Source organism: Oculina patagonica, chromosome 1 (genome assembly GCF_052425735.1).
Source record: "Oculina patagonica isolate OP01 chromosome 1, crgOcupat, whole genome shotgun sequence".
Classification (NCBI taxonomy): Eukaryota; Metazoa; Cnidaria; class Anthozoa; order Scleractinia; family Oculinidae; genus Oculina; species Oculina patagonica.
Window position 1 is genome coordinate 34,278,011 of NC_135758.1, and position 25,476 is coordinate 34,303,486.

General features: G+C 38.8%; 3 protein-coding genes across 6 annotated transcripts in view; 2 read left to right on the forward strand and 1 right to left on the reverse strand.

Annotated features, from left to right (window-relative positions):
• The window catches only part of LOC144665574 (lutropin-choriogonadotropic hormone receptor-like), a 13,873-nt gene extending 3,811 nt beyond the window's left edge, over positions 1–10,062 (forward strand). Inside the window, exons 2-6 of one of the 4 annotated variants that reach the window (XM_078526839.1) lie at positions 4,626–4,840; positions 6,374–6,580; positions 7,489–7,560; positions 7,848–7,919; positions 8,060–10,062. In XM_078526839.1, the coding sequence (XP_078382965.1) occupies positions 6,375–6,580; positions 7,489–7,560; positions 7,848–7,919; positions 8,060–9,515 (1,806 nt within the window). In that variant the 5' untranslated portion in view covers positions 4,626–4,840; position 6,374 and the 3' untranslated portion in view covers positions 9,516–10,062. Of the gene's footprint in view, positions 1–1,304; positions 1,317–4,348; positions 4,841–6,373; positions 6,581–7,488; positions 7,690–7,847; positions 7,920–8,059 lie in introns of those variants that run through there. The other 3 variants (XM_078526845.1, XM_078526831.1, XM_078526853.1) reach the window with 3 other exon arrangements.
• A 3,857-nt stretch (positions 10,063–13,919) lies between these two features.
• LOC144665955 (follicle-stimulating hormone receptor-like) lies at positions 13,920–23,535 on the forward strand. Its single transcript, XM_078527285.1, has 4 exons — positions 13,920–14,161; positions 20,978–21,049; positions 21,765–21,836; positions 21,941–23,535. Exons 1-4 carry the CDS (start codon positions 13,923–13,925, stop codon positions 23,259–23,261), a joined length of 1,704 nt encoding a protein of 567 aa, XP_078383411.1. The 5' UTR covers positions 13,920–13,922; the 3' UTR covers positions 23,262–23,535.
• A 759-nt stretch (positions 23,536–24,294) lies between these two features.
• On the reverse strand, positions 24,295–25,476 carry LOC144665782 (melanocyte-stimulating hormone receptor-like). The gene has a single exon (XM_078527077.1). The coding sequence runs from the start codon at positions 25,231–25,233 to the stop codon at positions 24,295–24,297; it is 939 nt and encodes a 312-aa protein (XP_078383203.1). The 5' UTR covers positions 25,234–25,476.

Below are 25,476 nucleotides of genomic sequence, written 5' to 3' on the forward strand. Positions count from 1 at the left end.
TTCTCTGCCTCGACTGTCCAATTGTCTTTCCCATTTGCGAGCTACAATGCAAAAAAGCCGACGGTGATGGTTTAGAACATATTCTTCCCCTCTAGAAATGGTTTTGGTTTTAGCTTCATGGTTCTCAAATGATACTCATGGTTCAGTGTTTTCTATTCGACAGTCGCAAAATTTCAGTGTTTATCAACGTTTTACGACGGTTTATTAACACATATTGAATGACCGTGCATCTTGGGCTTAAAGTAAGGGTATGTTATCAGCCGGGAGAAATGGCCTTGCGCTCTCGATTTGAACTTCCCAGAAATCACCCTTTTTGGAAAAAGATCAAAGACCAAACTCAAGCTGGAAGACGATCCTTCTAGCGGAGAGTCCTATTTAATTTTAACGCAAATGTTTATGCACGTTTAGACTTTTTCTTGAATTGTAAAATTTTTAATTAACAGGTTTCCGATTCCTCTTGAAAGTGAACTTCAACTAAGAAAATTAAAAATATCCCATTGGGGGACAGGAAGCTGACCAACGATTTTTGTATGAGTGGTTTTTTTTTATTATTCATGATTATTGAAAGAAGGTTGTGGCATTACATGACTGCATAGCATTTCGTAGTATTACTATTTACCTGTTGTGTAGATATTCAAGCTACTAACCTGACCCAATAAACTGGGCTGTAGTAGGAGCCTGAACGCCACTTAGACTATTGCAACAAAGCTTGAGAGCAGGTGTAATTTTAACTTCTCATATATGTTAGGTGTTAGGTGCATTAAACAGATACCGATCAGAATATAAATGAATTTTTTTATACTTTAGGTTGGTCATGGTTTCATATTGTAACTACACTCAGATTATTAAAAAAAAAAAAACTTTTTTTACTGATTCCTGGCAGAAATAGAAAGCACAGTGCAAACTTGAATAAATATTTTTATGTAAAAATAGCTCTTTTTGACAATTTGAGGTGTTAAAAGCCCTCCTAAAGCCGTTGGCTATATGCATAATGAATATTTACTTACTTTTAGCAAATAAAACAAGTAAATGAATAGTTTAACAGCCAATCGGCTGACGGCATAATCATAACTTATTCAGCTGCAAATGAACTTAAGATCGATAGAAACATTAACACCGAAGGAAGTATCATTTCAAATTTAACTTGTGAAACATTTTTAATTTTGTTTACTGTACCTCGACCGGCCTACAAATAAGCACGTTTCAACATCTCTCTTCAAGAAAGTTAAAAGTTGGTTTTTCTCACTTCGAGGTATATCTAGAAGGTAGCTTGACCAACAAGACAAAACTTGAAATTTGAAGGCGACGTTTCAAAGGTAAGAGCTTTAGTACTAAGTCTGCCAGATTATTTAATTTCTATTCTTAACGACCTCTATACTGGAAAGTACTGAAAGTTCTATGTGCACTTTGCCGTTTTGCTTACTTAGAATTTCAAATGCCATTATATTATCACAACTTTCCTTTGCCTGTACGGCGGTCCGAAAAAAACGATTTGTTGAAATGCAAAAATAGAATAAGTGAAAATGACAATATGTCAGGAATCTAAAGAAACAAAACATAAAAGAGTGTCAACCAAGAGAACAACCCGAGCGAGGATATAATATAATTTGGCATACACAATATTTTTCCTTACATTTCATGTCAGCGTTTTTCTACCATTTCTGTACATAAGTATATAAAATTGTTGTGAGCAAAGCAAAACATGTCTTTTCTTGTGTGAGGTTTGAATTGTTGATTGGATAAGATCCGACGTTTTCCCCATGATGTTGCAATTTTGTTTTCATGCATGATAATTTTTATCAAGGCGTTAAATCTAACATTGAGTGATATATCTTTAAAGAACGCTGCTGTCAATTGTTGAATTATTCTATTCATGAAATGATAAGAATCACAGTCATTAGCTAGAATCCCGGTTAACATCGATTCTGCAAAGCAGAACTCGACGAATGACAATAATTTATTTGAGGCGAGAATAACTAACAATAGTAATATAAGGACATAAATTAATTTTATGGGCAAACTCCTAATTGACAAGTTCTAGGTTGCTTGAAACTTATGTTTCTCCTAAATTCCCTTGAAAAAAATTCAGTTTGCAAAACGGGGATTCAGAAATGGCTTTTTGCAAATAAGTCAGAAACCATAAACCTTTTTTTAAATTTCTAAATCGAGGGTCGATTTTCCTCACTGCTATCATTAGAGTATTAAATAAATACCTGGTGACAGAATCCCACCCACTAACTGACAACGTTTATTTTTAATTTTGAATGGTATAAAGGGACGGACATGAGTAAAATTATTTGCGTAACTGTTGCTATAAGTTAATAAAATAAAAGTAAATTATTTCTACTGGACGTGTTACCTGTCAAATATGTATTTACATATGAATTGACCGAATTGGGAGGTGGTGTTTATTTGAAAGTCAAACAAATGTATATCCTGTGTTTACTGAATTGAAAACGGCGTCTATATAATTTATTATTATTATAAACAAGAGCTTTTTTATTATACATGTAACGGCTAACTTTAAGTCATAAATATTTAAAAAGCTCGCCGAATAACAATGTAAAAGCATAATTTTTTTCACTATTTTCGTTTTTAGCCCGTAAACGTAGAAACAACTTGTGGCAAATTTGGTTTCTAATAGGGTGTAAAATTGTTCAATAATTTTATTTAAACCTAATATTTACTATTTTTAAGCTTTGTCATCGCCACGTAACAATTTTCCCATTCAAGTCCTTGCCTGAGATTTCAATCGAAATTCTTCTCTCCTCACATACACAAAAGAAATCACTTCAACGTAGAAATTCATTTGTAAAATTGAAACAAACAATTTGGAAATAGCTTGACTGATGCACACGTGCACGCATAAGATTACAGTTATTTCGTGACATAAAGCAAGAGTGGAACAACACCCCAGCATTTTCGCTATGTTACCCTAATAATTCGCAAATTTATTGTTAATTTTATCTCTAAATCTGCAGAGGCGGCGGAGCGTTTTGGAACGTGGGGGGCGGCTAAGACTTTCCCAGAAATACACGGCAGGTTTTCATATTTGGAGCAACTTTTTATTTTTTTACTGAAAATTTTTGAAGATTCTCCGATTGTTGTTCGAAGGCCATACGAACTTTTCCGAAGATAAAAGAAGTGTTCCGAAGACTTCCAAGGAAGTTTCGAAGATGTTTGAACTCACTCACGAAACGGAATATCATGACAAACCAATTTACGCTGCACTGGCGATATTTTTTTGGCACCAAAGTTTTTTGGGGGGGGGAGCTACAGCCCCCCTGCCCCCCCCCCCCCAACCCTGCTTTGCCGCCTATGATTTGCATCAATAAAATAATAATTTGTGGTTAATAATTTCAGTTTCTATCTTGCCTGTTACAGTTTGAGTCCAATTTGCATAATTGACACAACTAGCATGGGGCCACTTACTCTAACGACAACTTTCGCTCACGACAGAATAAAACTTGTGCACTACAAGGCTATTCAACTGAGTTTAAAAGGCTTTTCTAGTTTGCATTGATAACATCCTTTAGTGCATAAAACGTTTCCCTTATAAGAAAAAAAGACATTTAATAAATATGATTAACGTTTCTTCTAGCCTTCAGTCTCGATTTCATAATTATTTCTATTCTCAATCTTGATAGCGACGATGTGTCGAAATTTGACTAAAGAAAAACGGTTACACGCAATGACTAAAGGCAGTTTAATTAACGATAGAACTAACGATACTGAGATCATATGCTTTCGTCAATACTTATCCTGACTCGTTTTAGTGGAATTGATTACGCAGCGAAAAGAAATTATGAAATGATAAATTTTAATTTTTTTCTCAGCATGATGTTAAGCCTAATTTCAGTCCATGAATACAAAAAGGAATGTCAGAATATTTTCTCACACATGTAGGTGAATAGATAAGTATAAAAGTGGTTACAATACACTTGGTAATGGCTGCAGAAATTTCACATTCATTAAAATCCACTAATTGAGTTGCTACCAATCTGAATAGTTCATGTTTTTGGAATAAGTATTTTGGCAAGGAGATTGACGAAGGATTTCAATTTAAACAATAAATTGAGTTTTCTTGACAAAAGTCAGTTTCAAGTGAGTAAAAGCGCTGTATTCTATTAACCGGCTTCTTCCCATTGCAGTTCTAGACTAGTATTGATAGGTTATCTTTCACTGTATTGAAGTTACTTTATTGCGTTTATATCTAAGACGGTATCTTTCAGTTAGGTCCCTATAAAGCGGCCTTGGCAAACTCGAGTTGGTGTGTGTGAACGACGCAGCAGCGGCAAACAAGTTGGCCAACTGCTGGCGACAAAACAGAACCTGTCTCTATTCTCACCAACAGTTTGCCAACTTGTTTGCCAACTGTTGTTGTGTCGTTCACACACACCAACTTGAGTTTGCCAACACGAGTTTGCCAACTTTAGTTTGACGTGTGAAGGCCGCTTTAGCAGGTGCTCTGCCAGCTTTCTCTTGAAATACCTCATCGAAATAAGCGGGTTTTTCCCATATTAGATAGAACTTGTCAATACCACAAAGCTTGGAAGAATTCCATTCTAATTTGGGGACACAAAATAAAGAATTACAAATAATTACCAATCTTTCCTTCTGACTAGTTAAGACAAAATACTCAGCGGGACAAAACACGACGCACGCTAAGCTTGAATGGTAACAGTGAATATTGTCCCTTACCATGCTCGAGCTTATTGGCAAAACTGAAGGCGTCACGCTGGGTGGTTAACGTTTAGAGTGCCTGATACTTAAAATATTCATTGCACTGAAGAGTTGGAATAAGCTGGAGTTACAAAACAAGCTTATGACTCAATCCGAGGTAAGCTGTTCTCACTGAAGCTAACAGGATGTTGCAGTAAACAACATGTAAAATGAATTTTTAATCACTTGAAGGTGACATTTGGACAGACTAATTTCCTTTTTCTTAGATTCAGCAACAGGCGAAAAACATTTTTCAAAGCGTGCTATTGTTGACTTGGAAACGAAATAGTTTGGCATAACAATAGGTTTATACTTTCATCATGGACATCTCCACGAAATTTGACTTGTATTTTTCTAAATCGGCGGTTCCATCAGTATAGCATACGTCAAAAACAGGTGCTTGGGCAGAAACTTAAACAGTTTTTTTTATTTAAATATTGTAGCACAAAGAAGGACGTTGTATCGATAATGTACATACTTTGAAAATTATATAATTAGGTGTTTTAACATTATCGTAAAATTTCAAATGCAGATGGGCTGCTACAGTTCACTGTATTTGCGGGCTTTAAATAATTTTTAAGAGGCAGCCTCTGTAAAATTGGTGCATCGCATTTCGAAAAAAAAGTTTTCCCTTAAATTTGCCCAGTGACATAGGTTAAAAGTAGATGAAATGGGTGTAAGTTTTTGGAAATAGATTAAAATATTATATTATATATAATATTTCAGTGCTCTTAACAGTTGATGCTGCAGGAGGCCTAATTTTAAGCGTTGCCAGAACGAAAAATTGTAGAAGTTGACGAAAATGCCGCTGAAAAACCACCAAGGTCTTTTTATATATTTCCATGCTTCCTACCATCAGCTTAGCAGGATTCAGTTGGAATTTAGAATGGCCCGATCTGGACTTGAGAAATAGAGGCCAGCGAAGACAGGGTACTTTTGCATGTTTACAGAAAACGATCTAGCGGTTGCTTATAATAAAATTTCGACTGACCGATCTTTACCAGGATAAATAAAGGTATTGTTTATGGACCTTTATGAACCTATAAATCAAAACAAATCAAAATTGACATACGGCGAGAACGTTCCTACAGAGACTGTCCCTTAATCAGTTACTGACCGACTAAACCTACCAATTTAAGACTATTTTATTCAAAATTTGTGCTAAGCTGAGCGGATATATGTTTGTATGCTATTTTTTACTATATCATGTCAATATTCTCTTACCTCAATTTATTGATATTCATGGACCACAATGTAAATTACAAAGTCTCCCAGTAATTGCGAATCGCCATTAAAGCTTATAATTTATCTATTGTTTACACTCCTTTTGTATGATTGAGTAACGTTGACAAAGAAAGTTTGTAACTGTTTACGATTGCCAGCTGAACAAAATAATCAAAAAATAATAATTAGAAATTTTGCAAAACCGAAATTTTCTTCATTGCCAGACTTTGCAAATTAAAAATAATTAAGAAATTCAATGGTTCCGTGACACACACTTATTACTTCTCAGATAAAACACTTCAAAAAAAACCAACAAAGTCAGCCCACAGAATTTATTTGTTGATACAAGAAATTGTAATATTGCTTCATTTTGTGTTGGGACATAACAGCTGTGTATTCCACATCTTAATTACTTTTTCTATTGCAGGATGATTCATCGATCGTTTCTCGCTGTCTTGGTTTTTGTCCTTTCACGTTTAGTGAATGGAGAGTGGTCAGTTAATGAAACATCCTGGCATCCATGCTCTCTGCACTGTAACTGTACCTTGTTGGATGACGCTGTCATGGCAAAATGTGACTTACAAGTGATAGATGACTGTGAAAGCTTTGTCCTTCCGAATGATACATTGATTTTGTGAGTAGTCTGGAATGGTTTGTCTGGTTTTCTTTCAAAACCAGTTGTTCCATTTTTAGATCCGCTAAACTCATTTTTCACTGAGATATTACCAATAATTTTTTTTTCTGACGTATTGTTAGTAATTGTAACATATTGTTGTTTGAAAATAAATTTTGTCAACTTTCTTTAATGCTGTACCATTGTACAATTAAAGTTCAGAATATACTATGTCAGAGTGATGCATATTAAATACACATCTGCTAACTAATTTTAGAGTGCATCAACCAAAGAGAATACTGAGAAACGCGTCTGGGTCTGTTTTGGACTACATGTGTATGTTTTTCAGGATTGCTAAAAAAATAAATTTCATTTTTTTTAGTGATAAAATTCTTATCAACAGGTTGAAACATATTAACACAAATCGTAAACAAATTAACCTGAAAAACAATTTGACCTGCAACATACAAAGGTACACCCCCTAGGCCTGTAATACAACTGTTGAAACTCACCTGTCTTTGGTGAAATTTAAATCACGTAGATCCAAAAATGTTTCCTGTGAGTGAAAATGAAGAATCATGTTTCCCATAATTGCCCCGACTGAGGTGGGAAATTTCAAAGTTACTTCTATGGTCATTTTGGCTGATTTCAGGATTAATTTTTGGATGTTTCAAACAGTGGGGCCCTTCTGCATTTTTTCCGGGGTCCAGAAACGCTCTGGTGGCTTTTTTAGTCTGCCCTGGGGAAGTTTCCATCCAATGCCTAGCGAAAATTTATAAGTAAAAGCAGTCCCTAACGCTGAATTGCGGGTAAAAGCTTCAAATAACGGATATCCGCCGAATTTATATTCTTAAATTCACTAAAAGGAAGAGATTAAAATGCTTCTAGTTTTACTGATATGCATTCGTTATCTTATTGTACAATTACAGGGATTTGTCCAGAAATGGTTTGGTTGAAGTTCCATCGTGTGTGCTGAACAAAAGCTCAAGTATCATCGCTTTGTAAGTATCCTGAAAGCCGTTGAAAGAAAACAAAACGACAGATCACTCATCTAAATGATCTGCTAGCAGATTATACCTTTGCTGTCCAGAGTGCTGAATGCTGCCACCTACCCAACGGGAAACGAAATAGTAAATACATTAATAATAACTGATAATAAGTTTTTATTGGAGAGTGATTCGTACATGAGCGCTCGAGTAAATCTGAAGGTCGTTTTGTGAGGAAAATTTTACATATTCTAAAATATTTTGAAATGTTCAGAAAATATACAATGCCTTTTCATTCTTAGGTCACTCTCAGAAAACAACATAAACGTTATAGCGGAACAGTCGTTTCCAGTCATGCGTCATCTTGTGCACTTGTAAGTATTTGATATTGTTGTTGATGTCGTTGTTGTTGTTTCCGCTGTTTGAGAGACCAAACTCTCAGAAACCGTCTTCAGACTTTAATCTTTTGAACTCAGGATGCTAGTTAGATAACATTACCTTTTGTTATTTGCAGAGACATGTCTTTCAATGAACTTTATAAATGGAAAGGAGACATTTCAACTACCCTTCCCATCCTGCAGTCAATAGACTTGACAGGAAACCACTTTTACTTCCCTGGAGACAATCTCGTAAGTCTTTCCACCCTGGTGGAGATTAACGGGGTCACGTGGAATGCTGATTGCAGTGAATGTCAACTGGTAAAAACCGAACTACTTATCAACCTAAATGACAGTGAGCAGGCCTGCATAGTGGACCCTGAAGAGTACGTTTTTGCGGACGAGATCAAATATGGAAGGTCACTTTCCTTTGTAAAACGAGGGTTCTCTCCACAATGCTTATGTGAAGGAAACTGTTTCGTTGCAGAGATTGGTACACCCTTCAACGTGGCACTCAACTCGCTACCCAGAAAATTATTTTACGTTGAGTATATCTTTGGTGCAATTGCAGTGGTTTTAAATCTTGTTGTCATTTTTGTTTCGTTCGGTTGCCGTTCGCTGCGCAAGAGCACGTCGTTTATTTTGATTGGCAACATCGGAGTCTGTGACGTCATTATGGGTGTTTACTCAGTCTTGATCGCCAGATACACCGTATATGAATTCATCGTGAATGAAAACGAATATCCCGGTATGGACGTGTTTGTTAACGATTACTGCACCATAATGGGGGCCATTTTCACAACAGCTCAAATAACCTCGGTATCAAGCTCATTCCTGGCAACATTAGATCGGTATTTATCAATAGTTTATTGCATGAACCCAGAAGCTAGGTTAAGAAAGACCGTCGCGCTATGGTGCCTGGCAGCAATATGGAGCGTTTCGATTGGCTATTCGCTTCTGGCAGTTTTCCAAGTCGGTGGTTTGAGATATCACGGAGAGTTCACGTGCATGATGCCATTTGTGAACGGACCTGAGTTAACAGACACGTCAATCACAGGTCTCGCTGTTGCCTCTTTCCTGGTCTTGCTCTACCTCATCAGTATCGCTTTGTACGTTCACATTTTCTTCCATGTCAGGAAAACTGGAATAAGTGCTGGAGTGAAGCGAAAAGCCGCCCTGGCCAAAAGCATTTCACTGATGGTGTGTACAAACTTTGTGTTCTTCATCATTCCAATGGTATGCACATTGCTGTTCGTGTACAAGTATGACCAACTTATGGAGGCGTTTAAAGTTGATTCCTTACGAGGCCTTAAGGTTTATTTCATCATGTTATCCTGGCTTCCGGTTGTGTTTCTGAGCTTTAATTCGTGCTTAAATCCTTTCTTGTGCGCATTTAGACATCCGAAATTTCGAAAAGAGCTGAGCGCGTATTCAAGCAAGTGTCAGTGCACTTGTTTGCAGCGATCTAGGGAACAACTTCCCCATGCCTGGAAGATTACCGCTACGAAAAGTGTAGAATTTACTTCAACAGATGCTATGGATGGAAATGGCATCGCTAATGAGAGCTACAGGTCACTGGAGACCTTATTCTGACAAGAATATTCGACTATGACATTGCTTATCTTATCTTTACCGTACCTGCACCCTAATTCCACTTTGTGGTGACTTTTAGTAGTAAATATTCTTAGTTTGAGAAGAAAGCACTGTTGAACCCTCCTTTTATATCTGCTGCCGGTCAGCGGACATTTATATCTCGAACAGTCCGTGTTTAAAATGACCTCTTAGAACCTCTAGCTAGAATAAATAGTCTTTCTCGTTTTATGACTGAAATAAAGCAATTTTTAGAAGCCTTTTTGAATTAGGGGCCATATGATGTATCCAGTTTTTTTTTAAGTTCATAGCATTTTATAGTAGATTGATTATTGATTATTATCATATTCTTATCTGTACATTTGAAAACAAAGCCATATTAATGGAGACAACTAATAAATTAAACTTTAACTAACCCAATCTGGCACCCACAACCTTTAGGCTCTTTGGGGAAAGTACCGTTGTGCAAAGTGTTATCCTCTTCAGTAGAGTGCCTTTGGTATTAGGGAAAAGTTAGGTTGTTATAAATTGACACTAATAAGACATGCACAAAATATTAATGCCAGTCGTGTTTTCCGGTCAACATTTCAGAGGAATGCAGGGAGATATTGAAACTCTGCTTCCCTTTAGGGAATGGGAAGTGAAACAGACTTAGTCAAGAGTCGCTTGGTACACCGTAACTGTAGAAAATACCCCTACCGAGATAGCTTGCTCGCCGCAAATGGCTTTCTTTCATTGTTTATTCGTGGTTTTCACTAGTGAAGAATGGCATTCTTGTTTACAAAATATTGCAAAAGCGAAAATTTTAATGCCAGTCTTTCAATATATAGGAGTTAAACCCATAACCTCGAGGCAGCACTGAGGCTCAGAGGTAGAGCGTCCGAGCAGTGTGTAGAAGGTCCTGGGTATGACTCCTGTTAGGAAAACTCTTGATTCTCATGCTAAAACATGACCGTATATATATATATATATATATATATATATATATATATATATATATATATATATATATATATATATATATTATATATATATATATATTGCCAAATATAAAAACATACTAATCACCGGCAAATAGGGAAGGGAAGCCTAGAGCCAAGTGGCCCATACTTGCTGGAGCTTGTCCCGGATTCTGTAGCATTTAGCGGCTAGGAATATTTCTACTCCCCCCTGAATGGGATGCTAGTCCATCGCATCGGCAAATAAAATGTCACCAAAAACATTTGCAAGGTTTTATTTCGCCTAACTTTACTTTACCTGTTTACCGTCACTTTAATTCTCAAACGCGGGCTCTTTGTCAGTTTCATTTAAAAGTCTATAGAATTTCTGCTTAAATCTGATTAGATGAGGGTGGTAATGGTTTTTTTCGTGACCCGTGATCGGCCCTTTTTATTTCCCATGAAATGTGAAATGGCTATTTTTTTCCCTGGTGAATCGTGATTTCTATAGTACCGTGAACCGTCATTTTCCAAAACGTTATCTTTTATTTTTCGGGAAGCGTGAAGTGCAAATATCATATTCTTCGTGAATTACATACATCCAGGCATAACTAATCGATGACATCAATGACATCAATGAAATCAATGAGTAATCAATAGGTAATCGATGGGTAATCAGTTGATTAGTCATTGATTATTGCCGATGATCAATGAGTAATCGATGACTAATCGATAGGCCACAAAATTTTTGGTTATCGATTAGTCATCGATTTCATCGATTAGTCATTGATTGCATTGATTAGTCATTCATTTCATTATTACTCATCGATATCACCTCATTCAGGTGCGTAATGTAACTGCATACACTGGCTGTTTCCCTAAGCCAAAGCAGTTTTACTTTGCTGACAAAGATCAACCGAAAGAGATCTTAAAACCGCGTAGTCGATTCGTAGCGTACTTGTTAATTAGTTTCCTTTTTCAGACTGGTTGGTTCCTGTTCAGTTGTTTTGCTACTGAATAAAGAGTTGGGTAAAGTGAAAAATGGCACAAATCATTTGTTTTTGTGATTAGCACTTCACGTCTCGACATGTCGAAAGATAATTGGACTTTTTATGAAGGGGTAATTTCGTCAACAAGAACGCCAGTTATAAACAAAAGTACGTCTAACTGAGATAAAAAAAATCATAAACGAAACAAATGGTACAAAAAAGCAAGAAATTTGTCTTTTGCGCGGAGTATAATAGTCGATGAGTAATCGATGGGTCATCGATGAGTTATCAATAACATCAATAGGTAATCAATCGCATCAATGAGTAATCGATGTCATCGATGAGTAATCGATAGGCCACAAAATTTTTGGGCTTCGATTAGTCATCGATTACTCATTGATCATCGCCAATAATCAATGACTAATCAACTGATTACCCATCGATTACTCATTGATTACCAATTGATGTCATTGATCATTGATTAGTTATGCCTGGATACATACATTTATTGCGCTCCCTGAAAAGGGCTTTTCAGCAGCAAAGGGCCGTTTTATTTTCCGTGAAACGTGATCTATACTCCCCCCCCCCCCCTCCCCCTTTACCACCCTTTTAGATGACAATCGAAGAAAACGAGCACTCTGTGCATGTTTAAAAAATCGGAACTGGCCAACATCCGCGTTCTTGGTGCTGATCAAAAGAAAAGCGAGCTGTAGGGACGAGAGTATATTTCTTTCCCTTTAGAACCTTGTAAATATCTTAGCCGGTTCGCCTTAAGATCTCAGTAGCTCAGTGGTAAGAGCGTCCGAAAGATATCGGGATGTCAAAGGTTAACCCTATCGGGGACTCTGGATTTTTGTTTTTTGACTGTCTTACGTTCGCGACATAGCTGACTAACATCTCATCATTATTCCGCCAACCTGTCAGATTAACCATAGTTTCATTTCTAACAGGAAAATTTACAGTAAAAGTAAACGATTGAAGTTGTTGAAAGAAATCAGCATCAGAGTCGAATAATCATCGTGTTTAAAATCCCCAAAGGTCATCATTTTTGGACAGTCGTTACTTTCGGAGGGTTACTAGCTAGTTAGGAGGACCAGGGATGACGCAGTGCTGAGAGCGCTCGCCTCCCACCAATGTGTCCCGGGTTCGATTCCGGCCCGGTGCCATACGTGGGTTGAGTTTGATATTGGTTCTCGCCTTGCTCCGAAAGTTATTATTCGAACTGGATTATTCGAAGAGGATCCGCATGAAAACCAGCTAGAGCTAATGTGGCTTCCTCTCTATATAATATGACAATTTATTTATTTTACTATGTACTTTTACTAGCAGATGTTAAATGTTCTCGCTACTTTTTATTCTGAGATTTCCTTCTTTTGGGGCGTCGTCACTTTCGGACTGACAAAGCAAACACAGTTGGGAGGTAGCCTACCATACTAGGCCCCGAATATTAGACTTAACGGTATTACAGCGCCCTTTTAATTACAGTTAAGTCAACCATTTTGCATTTCAACTGTGACGATGACGCTTAGGTTCTCGAAAACTCCGCGACATCAATTCTTTTCAGGATTATCCTCACCTGGACGACACGCTGTATAAGTAAGTTACAAATAGTGAAGTATGTCTCAGTGATATTGTTTGATATTATGAAACAATTTAAATTCAGCTGGTCTAGTTGATTTTCATGCAGTCGCCTCAAGTTATTTCTTTTTGTACTCCAAGTGTCTTGAATTAATTGTACACTGCACAACTAATAATAACAGTTAAACAGTTTGACACTGAAATAAAGTTTCTATTCATTTTATTTACTTGCACTACACGGACTAACAATTTCCATTTCCGTTTGTACCTGTTATTCTATTGATACTAGTTTTTATACTGAATTTCAGTATCTAGTTCGTTTTTATGGCCAGTTTATAATTAGTCAGTTTATTAATTTAATGTTTGCTTACCTCAGAGACGTTTGTCGCGTACTATTCCGCTTGAACATTGTGACTAGAGAGGCAGCTGCTAAGCGCCCGTTTATAAGGCTTTTGTTCCACTTCCTTTAATGCTTTGTCGATTAAAACAGAAGGTAGTTGAAAATTTTCTTCATTGATATGCGAAAGAAAGAGTGAAAAAATTATTCACCAGCTTGGCAATAAATTAAAAACATCACTTCTCTAAGTGCCAGTCATCGATCATGATTGAAGTAACGTTGGCAAAGCAAGGTCCTGTCTGTTTGTGATTACCAGCTGAACGAAACAACCAGACAGTTCCAGCAGAAATTCTACATAACCGAAGTTTCCTTCATTGCCACTAGAAATCGCCAAGGAAATCCCAAGACCTCCGGAGTTTCAAGGACGTATGCACAGGTAGGTCATGATGACAAATTTACTTATATTGCTTCCAGTAATCAGACGAACAGTTTGGTTTAACCCGGCAAGGCAGCCCACAAAGTTTAATGTTTGTTGAAACTGCAATATTGTACGTTGCGGTGGGACAGTATGTTTTTCCAAATTTTATTTTTCTGTTGCAGGATGATTTATCGAGTGTATTCCTCCGTCTTCATTTTCGTCCTTTTGCACTTGGTGAATGGAGAGAGGGAAGTAAATTTAACCGCCTGGCATTCTTACCCTCCTTACTGTAACGTTTCGTTGCTAGAGGAGGCTTTCGTGGCAAAATGTGACTTGCAAATGATGGGAAACTGTGAAAGTTTTGTGCTTCCCAACGATACGTTGATTTTGTAAGTATAGATGGTAGAGAACTTAGGTCGTTACTCTTTCACAGCCAGTCGGTCTAGTTCGTTTTCAGTAACCTCGATTTAATTATATTTATCACTGGCAATTTATTTTTCGACTAATTGTTAGTAAAATGAACACATTGTAAATTTAAAACAAAATGTAGCTTTGTTTGATCGTTCACAGTTTGTTTGGTCGAAATACTGTCGAACGTTCCTTAGTTAGACAAACATCTTTGAGAGCTAGATCAAACGCATAAGTAATTTAATGGAGCATAATATAATGTACTATTGGCGAATCCTGTTGCAAATATTGAGGAGGGAGCGCTAACAAGAATGAACTGGACATGTTCCAGTATCAGGCCGAAAGTGCTTTAACTGTACTTGAACTGATGCTCATTTTCTGATGCAAACAAAGAAGTCGAGTTCAGCGTTACAATACGTTACAACCTGAATCATTATTATAACTGAATTATATTACAACAAGTTACAACCTGAATTACAATTCCAGAAAACAAGAAAAATGTTGCATGAAAAGTTTGAACTTTCTCCAAATGCAATATGAAAATTTACAGAGGTAACAATTGCTTACAATACTGTTTTATTTTTTAAACTGCAGTGCATTACAAGGAGTTCCAGCCCTAAGAAAAACCGTCATTGACTATGTAAATTTACTGTGACGATATCGATGACTGCATGTAATTATGTTTGATACCATGTTTGACACTTTAATTTCAGTCATCTTTGGTAATCACTTAATCTTCGGTCATCTTTGGTAACTTCGGACAAAATTCTAAGAATCATCAGAAATCTTCGGAGAATCGTCACAAAATTCGTTATTAGTATGTTTACAAAATAAACCAAATAATATATGGTTGATTACTTACTTACTTATCCTCTTCGCGCCCCGGACGACGCTTGAGGCCATTCAAAATTACTTTCCACCCCTCTCGATCGTTTGCAGCTGTTGTTGCACCTGCCCATGAGGTCCAACCCATTTCTTCCCGCTTCCTCTCCACGCTTCTCCTCCAGGTCATTCGAGGTCTGCCTCGTCTTCTTTAATTTCCCTTCTGGTGCCCAGTCCAGTGCTGTTCTGGCGATGTTATTAGGGACCTTAAGCAACAGACGTTTTCGTTGACGACGGCGACGTGACGACCGATAAGAAACTGGGGATAGAACGTTAGGTCGCGGTCGCGGTTTTTTTTTTAAAGCGCGCGAATCGCGGGGGTGGGAAAAATTTTTTTTTTTTTTTTTTATTTTTTTTAAAATATTGCCACCTCTTCGTAGGACGTGCCCGATCCATCTCCATCTTCGTATCTTTATCTTAACAGTTAATGGCTGTGTGTTGGTCCGGTGATACAATTCCTCGTTTAATATTTGATTTGGCCAGAAGACTTTGAGTATCTTTATCATGCATTTCCTGTGAAAGGCATCCAGTTTGTCCATGTCTGCGGTGGTAGTTCTCCACGTCTCTGCCCTGTACAATAGGACAGCCACTACAATGGTGTTAAAAATGCGCAGCTTGTTCTTAGAGCTGTACTTTGATGACTTCCATAGGGGTTGTAGTTAGCGAAAGCATTTCTTGCAAGGGCCAGTCGTCGCCTGATGTCTGTCTCCGTTCCACCTACTTGTCTAGCATTGCACCAATTAAGGTATGGGAATACTTCGACGTCTTCCAGTTGGTTGCCCTCGACATTGATGGGATCGCTCTTCTTGCTATTCAGGCGCATGGACTTGGTTTTGCTGGGGTTAATGCTAAGCCAAACAACCTAAGCCGTATAGTGGAGGCGGGATGTTTTTTCCTGCATGTTGCTTTGTTTGCTTATTAAGAGTGCTATATCATCTGCGTAGTCCAGATCTTCTAGAACAGTGGTGAGATTCTAACGCGGCCCTCTTCTTTTATCAAGCGTATTTCTCATGACCCAATCAAACACGATCACGAAGATGAGGCCAGACATGTCACGGCCCTGATTCACACCACTTCTCACCTCAAACCAGTCTGATGTTTGTTTGCCTTCAAGGACGCAGCTTGAGCTATGATCATACAGATCTCTAATGATGTTGATGTATATGCTAAGAATGCGCATTCCTGCATAATGGGCCATAACTTCTCTCTGATGACGCTATCAAAGGCTTTCCTGAAGTTAACAAAGTTCACGTAAATTGGGGCCTGCCATTCCATACACTGCTCAAGGATGTTTCCGAGTGTAAATATCTGTTCTATTGTTCCCCTTCCTTGTCTGAATCCAGCCTGTTCTTGACGCAGCTTCTCGTCCACACCCTTCTTAATTCTGTCAATAAGGATTCTGCAGAAGATTTCCATGACATAAATAGGAGAGATATACCACGGTAGTTGTCACATATGGTCAGATTCCCTTTCTTCGAGATTTTCACAATGAGCGATCTTCTCCAGTCTGATGGGACCTTCTGCTCCGCCATGATCTTGTTGAAGAGCTTATGGAGCTTCTTGATTGCGGTGTCTTGTGTGCACTTAAGCATTTCTGCACTGATGGAGTCCATTCCTGGGCTCTTCCTGTTCTTTAGTCGTGATATGGCACCTCTTATCTCAGCTTTCGATATTTCTGATGTTGTTATTTCTGGCAGTTGCTGTGCAGCAACAGGGTCGATGTTGCTTGGCATATTAGTACCTGAAGAGTCTACGTTAAGCACTCCATCAACATGCTCCTTTCATCTTTCAAGGATTTCCTCCTCGTACATTGGCAACTCCCCATGCTTGTCGCGGATGGCTTTCATGTGTTTCTCTTTACCTGGACAATCTGCTTGGTCAGCCGGTAGAGATCACCGATGTTGTTGCCCCTAGCTGCATTTTCTGCTGCTTCTGCAATGTTGTCCACCATTCTCCTCTAATCAGCACGTTTACTCTTATCAGCCCGTGCACACTTCCTTATCCTTTCTTCTGTATTCTTCCCTCTTCTGCTCTTTCAGTCGCTCAGATATGACTCGCCGTAGTTGCTCTTTGATCTGCCTTCACTCGTCCAGTCTCCTTCTCCTCCCTCCGAAGACAGCCTGTGCACTCTCGTTATATACATTCTCTCAACTGCAACCAGCCATGCTAAATACTATCATCCTCATTACTGTCATTCTCGTTGCTGGCCAGTGCTTCGAATCTGTTTCTGACTTCAATGCAGAACTGCTCTTTGACTTGCTGGTATCTGAATTTCACTGTGTCATACAGTTTCCTCCCTCTCCTTCTCTCCATCTTAGCTCTGCACAATTTAAGCTTCACTCTTGCCAGTACAAGGTGATGGTTTCTGCTGGCATCCGCCCCTCTCATCGCTCTGGTGTCGAGTAGAGACCTCCTATACCTTCCATTGACAATGATGTAGTCAATCTGGTTACGATCGCGGCCATTTGGTGAAATCCTGGTAGACTTGTGAATACCCTTGTGCTTAAACAGTGTTCCACCGATGACAAGGTCGTTCATTTTATTCGTCCTAGTTTTGTAAATTTATTTTAATTTAAGGGTACAAATGAAAGTTGTTGTTGTTTTTGTTGTTGTTGTTCAGTGCGCGGAATTCTGCCAGCCTCTCACCATTCTCATTCATTGTTCCTATTCCTTGCCTTCCCATCTCTCTTTCCCATCCTTCGTTATCAACGCCTACTTTGGCATTGGCGTCTCCCATTATGATAGGCACGTCGTGGCTGGTTGTTCTTTCCACTTCTTTTCGCAGCTGTTCGTGGAATGCATCCTTCGTTCCTTCTTAAGTTTCTGCAGCATTAGTTGGTTGCTAGATCAGTATTACTGTGAGCCGTGCATATCGTGATTTGAATCAAGCACTCAAAATCCTGTAACGGCTAACCGGGTTCCATCTTACCAGTGCTGCTCTTGCTTCTTTCTTCAGGACTAGACCTACTCCTCTCTCCTCTCTGGTGTTCTTCCTCTGATCCAGAGTACAAGATACCCGCCCGTACTGGTGTTCAGTTCCCCAAACCCAGTCCATCTCATTTCGCTCAGTCCGAGTACGCCCAGTCTATATTTCCTGAACTCATTCACTACATTGGCTGTTTTGCCCACCTGGAACAACGTTCTAATGTTCCAGCAGCCACCTCTAAGAGTTGTCTTTGGTGATGTCAGAGATGCAGTTGACAATTTGATCGGGCTTCTGGACTCCTCTCGGCTTTCTCCATAAGCCGTCATACTTGCAGTTTCGGTATTCAAAGATGGGAAATCATCGTTGGGTGTGCTGCATGTTGCCTGCCTGCATCTGTAGGTGGATCTTGCAAATTCTGATATGGTTTCCATAATCAAACTTCTTTTCTACTGTGTAGGGTGATTGGCCCTAAGCCAAACCCCCAACCTGGAAGGGCAGGGACGTCCTTTTGTCGGCTCTATCCTTGACGCCCGGCATGATTGAATCGGGGGGTAATGAAGCTCACAAGCTCTCCTACCACTTCAAGGAGACAGTCCACGAGAGCAGACATGGTTGCTTGGATATGTGAAATTTCTCTTTCAACTCAATATCTCACTCGTTCGTTGCGCTCACTCGAAATATATCGAGTTGAGCCATATCATAGAGTCATATCTCCGCACACCCACGTATTATTATTCGATATGTATCAAATGTTGTCTCCCTAACTTTCAAGGGAAGCAATTGTGTTTCGGAGTGGGTATTGTTTATTGTCTTTTGAATCATTTCTGTTTCGTCACTGGTTATCGGACCACCAACAATTTGCACAAGTTCCACGGTCGTCTTACAAGAGGTTTCCATGTATCAATAAAGGCTGGATCTCGAAACAAGGTGTAGGAGAAATTAAACTCGAAACTGATTTAACCCTCGACTTGTTAACTAAGATTCGCGCAGAATACCATATCACAGTGATGCATAACGCGTATCTGTAATGCAGTTTTAATTTGATAGCACTATAAGTAGACAGAATGCGAGAGGAATCATTAACTGATTTTATCGTATATGATTCAACCAAACCGAACACTGAGAAACGCTTTTGCATCAGTTTGCCGGACTACTTAATATGAAAGCATTGAAGGAGATGTCCGGTTAGGGACTGTCGACAGTATATACTTTCACGAATTTACTCAATAGTAACACCAAAGAGCTTAATTTCGTTAGATAAAGGAATAGTGTGTTCATAACATTCGATATTCATATTATAATCCGTCGTGTCCAGCTGCAGTGCTTGGTATTTTTCTGGGTTTGCTAACATGTCATTTCTTCGGAGTCATTTCGTTGTATTGTCTAAGTCCTTATTCACTCCTACCTCCACAACCTGTGGGTCTCGTTGTGATGAAAAGATCTTTGTGTCATCAGCGTAGTTTACCAGCTTGCACTCCTGAATGGTGTACGTTAGATCATTCATAATGAATAGTATCGGTCCTAGGATACTACCTTGAGGTACTCCGGCAGACACGCCCATCCAGCTTAAAAACGTGTTTTTCGAGTTTGACTCGCTGATAACGCGATGACAAGTGGCTGCAAAGCAGTGCTACCGCTTTGTCATCTAAACCGTAAATTTCAGCTTTTCGAAAATAAGGTCATGCGGTAAGCAATCAAAAGCCTTGCTCAGATCCATGGCCACCGCCCCTATAACCTTATGCTTGTCCAGTTAGAAGCGCAGTTAGACAGCCATGTAATTATGAAAATGTTCAGTCATTTGCATGTGCGCGATTCTTTCAAAGATCTTGGCAAAAGCAGGCAATACAGTTACCGGCCTAAAGTTTGTTTGTACAAAGCGCTTACCTTTTTGTGATGAGGTGTGATCTGACCATGCTTCCAAAGATCCGGGACCTCTGCTTTCGTAGTGACCGTGTTAATTAAATCACTAAGGGGTTGTGCAATCGCTTGGGACGACTCGTTTACAGCTCGCAGTGGGATATAGTCATATCCCTGTGCTTTATTGGGCTGTGTGTTTTCAAGCACCACCCTTACAACGTTAATATGATGATTTGTTAACTTAAAGTCACGCCACCCTATCCATCAATGGAATCCTGGATACATGAGACTGGTCCCTGAAAGGACAATGCTTGTGTGAAATAAGGCCTTTTGTGATGTTTTTAAAGTACTCATTCAGCACCTCTGATACCTGGTTTTGATCTGTAATAACTGATTGTTTCTCTTTCAAGTATGCATAAGAGGCCGCAAAGATTTCCAGAACTCTCTAGGTTTACCCGCACGGGAACTACAGAGATGATCAAAATGTTCTTTGACGGATTTAAGACTCATAGAGACAACACGATTCCTGTGAGATCTATAAGCCTCCCAGTCCACACCTAACCTCGTCTTATAATATTTGCGTTTTAACGCGTTCCTTTTCAGCATTGTCTTTCGTATCTCAGGAGTGATAAACTTCGATTGTCCAGAGGCGTTTCTGTACTTTCTTAACTTCATTGGAGCGTGGTCGTCTAGAACACTAGCATACATTTTCTCCCAGGCCCAGCAAAATATCATTGACATCATTAAAAACGTAGGCGACATTAAATGGCACATACGCAAGATCTTTAATTATTAAAAGCAACTTCATCAAAGTAATCCGGAGGTCCCCGGTTCAAAACCTGCCCTTGCCACTAGCTGGATTTGTTTCTCGATTGTCCCGAGTTCAAATCCTCGACCACGCTTTGTATATAGCCAACTGGTTTTCCTCCTGCCAGTTGGGATTTTTAACCTTGTTACGTTCATTTAAAATTATTTGTTTCCTCTGTTTCAGTGGCATGCCTGTAAACTAGCTATCTCGATGAGATATGAAGCTAAGTGCATGACCACTATTAACATATATTTATTTTTTATTATTTTTATTTAAAGTGATCAAAACTTTAATAAAATTTTAATTTTTTTCGTACAAATTCAGGGACTTGTCAAGAAATGGATTGGTTGAAGTTCCTTCTTGTGTGCTGAACAAAAGTGAAAGTATCATCGCTCTGTAAGTATTCTAAAGTTGACAGCGGAAAGTTGCTGTCTGACGCAACCGGTTTGTTAATGCTGAAACGAAAGAACAAAAGAACAATGACCCACTTTTCAAGTAGAAAATGTATATGAGCTGATGTCTGATGGAGGAGATTGACTAGCACTAGACATGGCCACATGAATATTTCTTGGTGTTTCTATCAATGAATATCCTCCAATATTTTTTGTCAGCTCTATAAGAGTTGTGATTTTTGGAGATGTAAAGATAGTACAATGAGTAACATGGATGGAGTTTGGACTTAAGACTCACTTTTATGTAAAGAGAGAAACTACAATATTACTTATTAGGCGCAGTGGACACCGCTGGACACCGGATTGGTTCTTATGCAAGATACTTTACTCTCGCGGTCCCTCTCTTCATCCAGGTGTATAAATGGTTAGCAGTAAAGTGTAAAATGTTGGAGTGTTGCCATGGAATAGCATACCATCGAAGGTGGAGTAGGAATTCTCGGTTGTATGGGCTACTGGCCCGATTGAGACTTTTTTATGGATTTCACTGGTAAATTCTTATAGGTAACATCATGAAATGAATGATGAGGGAAATAAAGGCCTTAGCAGGGGAGATTGGGGTGGTTACCTGCAAACCACAAATTTCATCCTTATTAAAAAAAATTTACGCACTTTGAATTAAGAAAGCAACTACATTTAACTTTATGCCTTTTTACTCTTAGGTCGCTCTCGGGAAATAACATAAGCATAATAGAAAGGCAAGCGTTTCCAGTCATGCCCCATCTTTTGCACTTGTGAGTATTTTGTTATGATCATATGGAAAACCAAGCTTTTAAAATCAGGCTAGTTCTAGAAAACAATTTGCTAATAAGATACCATTTCGTTTCGTTGTTTGTAGAGACCTGTCGTTTAATGACCTTCATGAATGGAGAGAAGACATATCAAGTACCCTCCCCACCCTGCAATCGGTCGACTTGACAGGAAACCATTTACACTTCCCTGGAGACAATCTCTTTGAAGTTCGCACACTTGTGCAGATTAGGGGAGTCACGTGGAATGCCGATTGCGGTGAATGTGCACTGATAAAAACAGAACTACTGATCAACTTAAATGACAGTGAGCTGGCATGCATAGTACAACCTGAATACTACCTTTTTGCCGACGAGGTCGAATACGGAAGGTCACTATTGTTCGTAAAACGAGGTTTCTCTCCACAATGCTTATGTGAAGGAAACTGTTTCGTTGCAGAAATTGGTACACCGTTCAACAAAGCACTCAACTCGCTACCCAGGAAGCTATTTTACATTGAGTACATCTTGGGTGCAATTGCAGTGGTTTTAAATCTTGTTGTCATTTTCATTTCCTTCGGTGGCCGTTCGCTACGCAAGAGCACGTCGTTTATTTTGATTGGTAACATCGGGATTTGTGATGTCATTATGGGTGTTTACTCAGTCCTGATCGCCAGATACAATGTATATGAATTCATCGTGAATGAAAACGAATATCCTGGTATGGACGTATTTGTTAATGATTACTGCACCATAATGGGCGCTATTTTCACAACAGCTCAAATAACCTCTGTGTCAAGCTCATTCCTGGCAACATTAGAGCGATATTTATCAATAGTTTACTGCATGAACCCAGAAGCTAGGTTGAGAAAGACCGTCGCGCTCTGGTGCCTGGCGGGAATTTGGAGCGTTTCGATTGGCTATTCGCTTCTGGCAGTTTTCCAAGTCGGTGGTTTGAGATATCACGGAGAGTTCACGTGCATGATGCCATTTGTGAACGGACCTGAGTTAACAGACACGTCAATCACAGGTCTCGCTGTTGCCTCCTTCCTGGTCTTGCTCTACCTCATCAGCATTGCTTTATACGTTCACATTTTTTTATATGTCAAAAAAACTGAAACAACCGCTGGAGTGAAGCGAAAAGCCGCCTTGGCCAAGAACATTTCACTGATGGTGTGTACAAACTTTGTGTTCTTCATCATACCAATAACATGTACATTGCTGTTCGTGTACAAGTACAAACAACTTATGGAGGCATTTAAAGTTGACTCCTTACGAGGCCTTAAGCTTTATTTTATCATGTTATCCTGGCTTCCGGTTGTATTTCTGAGCTTTAATTCGTGCTTAAATCCTTTCCTGTGTGCATTTAGACATCCGAAATTTCGAAAAGAGTTAACAAAAAACTTTAATAATGTTTCGCCAGCAACTTAGCTTGCCCAGGGGGGAAAGCTTATAGTTACGAAACGTATAAAACTTATGAACTCAGCGGATGCTGTTTTTGGAAATGGAACCGCTGTTGATAGTAACAGGTCATTTGAGATCATGTTCTGAAAACAAGGGGGAAAATTATAGTGTTTATCTTATCATTTACAGTATTTCAATTAACAATTTGTGCCCTAATGTCAGCAAGGAAAATGCCATTTTGTTGTAACTGTGATGTATATAATGTATTAGTACTTCTACTTATAATTATCACATTGTGATATTAAACTATATATATATGTTATATATATTATTAATATATTTTGTAACAGCTGTAAAAATCGGCATGCAAACGCATCAAAACTTGATAACAATGAGTTAACTTTTAAAGGGACTGTGTCACGGCTGAGTTAAGTTTATTTTATTACACTTCGCCAAACACTCGCTATGAAACTTAATGTTTGCAAGGAAATTACTTCTATGAATCTAAATGACAAAAGCGTAGCATTATTGCCAACAAATGTGTCTCCAGGGAGTTATGATTTAAAGTTACTAGCAAACGAGATTAATTTTTAAAACTGTTCAGCCCAACAATATTTCAAAAACCCATATCGCAATCCGTTTCCATCTCCGTCACTTTTGGCCATCCGTACCTTGTTTTGTATTTGTTATGTTATTGAAACGTTCCTTCACTGTTTTGAGAGGTTATTTTTGTATTTCATCGAATTTGATGGTCATTTTCCATGCCTAGATTTGGTTAAAATTCGGGACACAGTCCCTTTAATTTAACTAAGAAAGGTCATTCCATAGTAAAATTGCCCACAACCTGGTATATGTTAGTATTAGAAGATTACTCCTCTCATGTATCTGATGAAATTATCGTTACCTGTTTTATTGTAAATAGTTACTGAAGGGCCCTGTGGGGGGTATTCTATTAAAGTTCTATTCTACTCTATTCTCATTCTGAATTTTGAACTGCTGTCACAGCTGAGTGCCATGTGACCTGCTTTGTGTGTGAAGATGTCCCAGTATACACATCAATTTAACAAGTTGAAAACTCAGTTCCTCTGTGAAGTAACTGAACTTGGCTCGCACACAAAACGTGTTTTACTTCGCGGCGAATGTTTCCCATTTTCCAGTAATACAGCATTGGGTTGACACTTGCGTTCATCAAAGCCACAGTTACTGTAATATCCCATAAAATGTTTTGGCCGATGTTGAAATCCTTTGTGACATTAAAAACAATTGTCGCATAAGCGCACGGGGAGTAGAAGATAAAAAATAAAACAACAACGTACAAAATGGCAGCCGCCGATTTCCTGCTACGCGACAAAGTCTTGGCTTCCTCGGCGTGAAATTTAGTTTGATCTCGAATCACCATCTGATGTCGGCGTAAAATACGAAAAATTATCGCACAAATCACAGCCAATGCCACGGCGACTACCATTATTATTACAACACTGACGAGGGATACAACGTAGATCCCAAGCCCTAATGGCCAAGCGCATACGACAAGACCCCATGACAGCCATGTTATGACGACAACTGTCAGCACGCGAGGGATCGTCACGAGTTCTTGATATCTCAAATGCACGCGTAAAGCGATTAAACGTTCCAGACTTATGGCAAGCAAAGTCAACATCGAAAGAACACCAGTGTATATGACCATGCCTTCTTTCATGAGTGTCAAAGTGCACGAGAAATGATCGTGTAGAAGTTCAACTTTAAAAGCAACAAATATGGGATGGACCACGCAGCCTGTCGCAAGATCAGTCATAGCCAACGAGCAAAGAAGAACATTTGAAGGAGTGTGTAGAGACCTTGTCTTCAGTATGGCTGCGATGACAGGCAGGTTCTGTACGGTGGCTGTTAGGCAAAATATACAATTCAATACCAGTACAGCCACATTTGTGGAATACATCGAGAATCGCCTCGTTGGACTGTCTATAATGAACGAGCAGTGTTGTGTATCGTTTTCCATATCTGCTAGCAAATGTTTACTGATTTCAGACGGAGTTTCGCGAAGTTGTAACGACTTTCTTTAAATTTGAATGCTTGCTTAGCTCAGGTTTATCCTTCACCTCCAACCTTTAAGCTCTGAAATTCAATGAACGTGTCGTTTACAGTGAGCAATTAACTAGGACAACCAACTTTAAAGTTATTTTTTAATTAGACTTCGGTCATGGATGCAATTGCAAAGCTTAGAAAATTAATCTCTTTTGGC